At 36.6% G+C, this 6029-nt stretch overlaps 1 protein-coding gene across 1 annotated transcript; it reads right to left on the bottom strand.

Moving 5' to 3' along the window:
- Positions 1-3964: 3964 nt before the first annotated feature.
- Positions 3965-5284, bottom strand: LOC116714339 (gastrotropin-like). Its single transcript, XM_032554843.1, has 4 exons — positions 5149-5284; positions 4891-5051; positions 4721-4810; positions 3965-4594 (listed from the first exon to the last, which is right to left on the bottom strand). The coding sequence occupies exons 1-4, from the start codon at positions 5213-5215 to the stop codon at positions 4535-4537; spliced, it is 378 nt and encodes a 125-aa protein (XP_032410734.1). The 5' UTR covers positions 5216-5284; the 3' UTR covers positions 3965-4534.
- Positions 5285-6029: the final 745 nt, after the last annotated feature.

Genomic DNA, 6029 nt, shown 5'->3' with positions numbered 1-6029 from the left:
ATTGTACTCCTTCCTTTTGTGAACAGGTCAGTACTTATTATTCTTTGATAGTTTGATGTACTGCTTTAGCAATCCAGTCTTCTTTCTTGTGTCTATGTATCTGGTTGTCCAAGTAAGTGAACCCTGAGAGCAGACTGCAAGGTGCTGAAAGAAGTCTTTAAATATAAACTATCAGCATGGCATTTAGAACTGCATCTGGTTATGTAAAAGTTCACATTAGTAAAATCAGAAAGATCCTGCATATGTTTAACTTAAATGGGAGGTGAGGAAATATGCTTTCTATGAGAAAACAAAAAGATCGCTTTGAAGCTTGCCAGAAAAAAAAAAGCATGACAAAAGAAGATCATTTCTGTAGCCTATTATTAAATGCAAAGCAGAACAGGTAACGTGTTTCGTGCAAACCAAATGTGACATCCCAGACAAAGAACCTCACACAAACTTTGACGTTCTCTGAGACTCTTTGAGATCTGTACACCTCCTTTATCAGCCATGCTCATGTTGCATGGGGTGCAAACATACTGTATGTGGTGTATATTTGTATGTTCTTATTTTTAAATTCTAAATCTCTGATCAAATATCAGGATAAAAGCTACTCTACTCAGCAACATGGTTTTATGTAAGACTGGTAAGCAACTTCTGACATTTGACGCATTTATAACACTCCAATGGTGTGATACGCATTTATGTACTTTTTTTCCCCCAAAATCCGAACCAAATCTTTTGAACCTATTCTTTTTACACTGAAGGGTGAAATGTTAAGATTATGAGCTGTAACACTCACCAGATGTCTAACAGAGCTATCATTTAGCCTCTGATCTGCTTGGTCTGGACCTCGCCTCCACAGTCCAGTCAGAGCTTTCTGTGTTGCAAAGTGTTTGGCCCACTCAGTGATGGGAGACTCTGTTACACATGAGACATTATGCTTTGATACAATGCTGGCCTCACTGCCTTCATCTCGACACTGGACACAGAATGAAATCATGGGAAACACACAGTCCAGTGTGAGTATGTGTGGGTGGGGTTCTCATGATAAGTATTTGTTTATAACCAAGTATAAATGACTCAATTTACCACCTATATACTGAAAATGATTACAGATATTTTTTTTTCAGATCATGGATAAAAGACAGGTTTAGTTATGCTGCAGGATCAGTGGTTGCATCCCTTTCTGCAGATATCACAAAACTGTCAACAGTTTTGCTGCAGCTAGTTCGTTCGTTCACTTTTCATTTTCATTGATTTTTCATTGATTTTCCCCAATTTATTTCTGCCAATGGCTTATTGTCCACTGTAGGCCTTTGTCTTTTCAAAACACCCTCCTTGAAGTCTCTTGAACAGTGATGTCAGTGACGTGTTACTTTGTCCACCTGTCTGAGCTCGGGGAAGTGGGAAGGGCTCACGGCAGCGTGGGAATTCTGGCTCTTTTTAGAAAACCGACTCTTTTTCCTCGGATCACTAAAAAGAGTCGACTCTTTCGACTCCAAAGTAGCTTTTCAGATTTTTTTTTTGTTCCTTAATTTATCCAACAGAAAAATTTTGCAAAATGAATGAGAGCTCATAGTCGGAAAAGACTATATTCAACAGTTCTTCTTCTGGGTCAGCGTAAAGTGAAATGTACATTTTGAGTTTTAAAATACCATATGAGATTTTTATTTGGGTTTTGATTGTTACATTTACAGATTTACCTGAAAATTGATGGACTGGGAGCTTTTAATTCATAAATCTTCCCATTTTGTCTGAAACTTGTGTTTGTATTGAACCAGCAATCAGAAAACATGGTTCTGTTACATGACAGTTTACTGCTGTAAAGTACCGTAATGGGTTTTAAATGTTTTCTTCTCTGAAAAACACACCAGCAATAAATCTCAGGCTCTGAAAGGAGTGAAGGGATTGTTTAAATCCACAAGGGGGCGTCCTGAACTGTCTTACACTAAAGACTGAGCATGAAAGAGAATTAAACCCAACCATAGTTATTGTTTTAGTAATGTCGAAAATATGTTTAATTTTTATTAGTTACACACAAAAAAAATTATATTTTAACACTATTTGTGGCTTACGATGGTATAAAAATAAATAATAAATAAAATCTTTGCTTGCTTATATTCTGTATTGTTCAACGGACTGAGAGACTATTATTTTTTCCCCCCGTCCATGTATGGGAAGCACTGTGTTGCCATGACGCTGTGACATAATCCAGGATAACAGCCGACAAATGACAGAAAGTTTCTGGGGGGTGTAGCCACACTGTGCTGTTGTCTTGCATGTTAAGACACAATTTGATCACTATGTTGTTTTATGCAGCCACTGCACATTATCAGTACAGCTTTACTGCTATTTTAAGTTGATTTTTCTTTTAAACAAATGAGAGAAAATTGAAAAGTGGAATAAAATTCTGTTTTTATTTTGTAATCTTTTTAAAGTAAATGGTTCATAGTTAAGTAGGAGACTTAACTATGAACCATAAGGGAAGATAATAAATATGGTTGAAACTAGAAGATTTTTCAACAGAAAAGTGGATCTGACTGGTGGTTTCACTGAAGGCCGAGTGTCTCTGTTTCAGTAGAGATCACAGATCTCAATGATCTGCACAACTCTGGATTCTGATCAGTAAATAAAGTTTATTTACTTCAGAAACATCAAAACGACAAGAAGTTCATGATTTACATTTAAATTAAATCCAAGCTGAACATTTAGTTAACATCTGTTGACTTATATTTGCAAAAAAAAAAAAAAATCAAAGATAAAGAAAAATGTATTTTACAAAACTTTCTTGTAGATTTTTATATAAGCAATTTATGAATAAACTTATTTAAAGACGGATCAAAAGACACAGATTTATGAACAGTGAAGAGTTTTACCCTTTATCTGAAAATAGTGTCTGTTTGTTCTTGCCATACAGTCGCCTGTATTAATTATTGCTCGAAAGGTCTTGTCATACCAGTTTATTCCTCTGTATTTAATTTAGTTTCTTAATTAATTCTTGCATTTTGTTCTTCGTGCATTTTCATTTAGTTTCCTTTGATTAGTACTGTCGTTTCTTGGTTTATTGTCATGTCCTCTTTAGTTTCTCTCCTATTATTAGTTTGCTTCTCTGTATTGACGTTTATCAACTTCACTCATCATGCCATTACCTGCTGCGACGCCTCATGTGTTTCACCTCATCCGCCCTCATATAAGCCTTTGATTTTTCACTGTTCAGCGTGAATCAGCGTCGGATTCTCTGTTTTCATATCCTGACTCACATCTAGTTCGTTGCTCTAGTCTACGGTATGTTTTGTTTAGAACTCCCTGTTTTATTTGAAAAGCAAACGTTTTTGTAAGAGGGAGAAGGGCGCCTCTCAGTGGCAACCAAGATGAAGTACATCTATTGTGCTTTAAGTTTGACTTGACTTTTTCTAAAAAAGAAAATGAGTTACTTTAAGCCTTAAGGTCATTAGACCTTTATCTACCCCCACAGCAGATTGACAGAAAACACTTTTAATTACCATTATTATTATTTATACCCCAGGATCCATTCATTAGAATGAAGGAGTCAGGATGTTTTCTCTTCACTTCCCACATAATGGAACCAACACAATGTTAATGTCAGCTGTGCTTCTTCTAAACGTGTCTTCAAATTTTACCTTCCTATACTGGCATTTTCTATTTGTTAATTTTCCCAAAACATATTTCAAGTCCTATTTTATAAGTTGCTTTATATTTAAATTATTTCAAAGTTATTGTTTTTTATAAAGATATTTTAACACGTTTAAATGTTAAGAGTAGCACTTAAAGAAATCACAAGCCGCGAATCAGACACTGTCTTGTCTGAGTTGGAACCCACAGTGTGCAGCATTATTTTCTTTCAGTGTTGACAGCATGCACACAACAGGACGTGTTATTTCCATTGCTGAACGTTAACAAAGTAAGTCAATTTGCTTGGGTGCTTTTGTATGAATGAACAAATCACAGTTTTTTCCTTTGATAATTCTTTAATTTCCTTTATTTTTAATGAAGTGACACATCACCATCAATAAAAACTTTGCACAACAGTATTTCAAATCTGAGTGTCAAACTGTTCAATTATTGGATACATAATTGGTGCTGTGATCTGATTCTGCTATATCCTTCTGACAAATGGAAAGAGATCATTTGAGATGTTCTCCTGAAGAACACTCTTTGCAGTTTGTCAGGCATGTATAGGTAAAATACATAGGTGTACAACAGAAACATTAGCATCATGCTAAAACATTAAAATGATGTTAGAAGTAAGGATTAGTTTGGGGAAAATTGATAATTAACATGTTAAGGATTTTCCTTAGTTTCAATGTATGTCCTGTTAAAGTTGAGAAATTCACACAATGTAATTTCCCTGTAATTTCATCAGTTCTGCAAAATCAAACCTCAAAACTCATGACCGACTCATTTGAGTGACGCTGACAGTCTGCTTGTGGCTTGGCTTAATGTCGTAACTTCTTTTCTCTTGCTTTGAGAGGCCGGAGCAACCGTTGTCTGTCATTCGTCTTCCCAAGGAGACATGTTGGGTCCCGCATTGCTAGATCCTCCCACTCACTCTCTTAAAAGTCACACTGTTTTCTCCCGGAGTTACACAAGTCTGAACCGTGCACATGGTGGAATACAGAAAAAAAGAGAGTCTGGGGTTATTTTATGACAAGCTATAACTCATATTCAGCTGACTGAGGGTTTAAATCACTTTCAGAGTTTCAAAGCCTCCTCTCACCATTTCTAGTTTATCATTAACAATCTCTGCGGTGAAGAAATACTCTGGAAACTTCAGAGACAGCTTCCCATCATTAATTTTTGCAGTGCCCTGTAGGTCACAAAGATCAAAATATCTCAAATAAAACAATCAATTCTTTAAAATTTTTCAGTCTAACGAAAGAGACTTACCGTAAATTTGACACCTTTCATCGACTCCATCTCACACGCCTGATCCAATGTGAAACTGGTGGTCCAGCTCCAGCCAGGGATGCTTTGTGTCCAGGTGAAGTTGTTGCCATCCTGAACCACCTCGGTCACCACTTTGTGTTCTGTCTTAGCCGTCTGAAGCCCTGTGGTGGAAAAATCCATTGTCCAATGAAAAATAATTCAATGTTTGAATAAATCATTGCTCACTGAATCAACGTCCAAATGAAGACATCTTAATACCAATTGCTTCCAAAAACTCTTCATAGTTCGCCTGAGTCTCAAGCTGGTATTTCCCTGCAAATGCCATGTTGCTGACTGAGAACAGTGGAGCCACAGAAAGAATTTATGAGTCAACAAAGGAGGGACAGACCTTTTTCAGCCTGCCTCTTCCTCCCCTGTGACGCTTTGGGAGTCACATGAAAAATATTAGTTATTTTCGCAAGCGATAAGTGTTCTTGCTGTGTTAAGTGAAGGGGCGTCATTGCTTCGGTTAGAATCCGGTTGTTCAACCATTTTATGATGGAGATCTGGGGAGCAAGTTGAAGCCTGCTTGGAGTTGTGGCAGAGAGGAACTGCTGTGGTCATTTGGCATGTGAGAAAGAATGGGAGGAACCCCTATAACTGAGACTTTTAGGCCACTTTAAGTCTCACTGTAAGTCAAATATACTCTGCTAACATTGGTTATCAGAGAATGTTTATTTGATAAAGATTTGCTTATTAGATCCCAGATAGCAAGCAATGGTAGTTCAACATTGAATTCTGATCAAAAAGGTAGATTTTTCGTTGAGGTAGAGAATTAACCATCAATCAATCATCCAATTCTAGCCAAGTAATCAATGTTGATGAGATGTAATTGAATCAATGTTGTTTTGTGGTTGAATTCTAATAATTGATAAATGTTCAATCAATGCATGCTGTTTGTTCCACCCCTTCTCCGCATCTCCCCCACTTTGAGTGGTAGGTGACAGCATTTTATTTTTGAGTGGCGGTTTATCATGTTTTAAATTAAGCACTATATTAAGCACTGATGAGGATAGTGGGTTGTGATTCCTTTTTGTGCATTGTCTTATTTGTCCATAAAACTTGTCACTGACTGTTTGTAATGTGTTGACACAAAAACA

This window comes from Xiphophorus hellerii, chromosome 23 (assembly GCF_003331165.1).
Source record: "Xiphophorus hellerii strain 12219 chromosome 23, Xiphophorus_hellerii-4.1, whole genome shotgun sequence".
Classification (NCBI taxonomy): Eukaryota; Metazoa; Chordata; class Actinopteri; order Cyprinodontiformes; family Poeciliidae; genus Xiphophorus; species Xiphophorus hellerii.
This window is presented reverse-complemented; position numbering and strand designations above follow the sequence as displayed.

Bases quoted from the DNA above. Each gene is read 5' to 3' on its own strand.
- LOC116714339 (XM_032554843.1), bottom strand. From the start codon at position 5,215: ATGGCATTTGCAGGGAAATACCAGCTTGAGACTCAGGCGAACTATGAA. The intron at 5,052-5,148 runs GTATTAAGATGT...TTTCCACCACAG, and splicing joins AGAGTTTTTGGAAGCAATTG to GGCTTCAGACGGCTAAGACA. The intron at 4,595-4,720 runs GTGAGAGGAGGC...TGCACGGTTCAG, and splicing joins TTAATGATAAACTAGAAATG to ACTTGTGTAACTCCGGGAGA.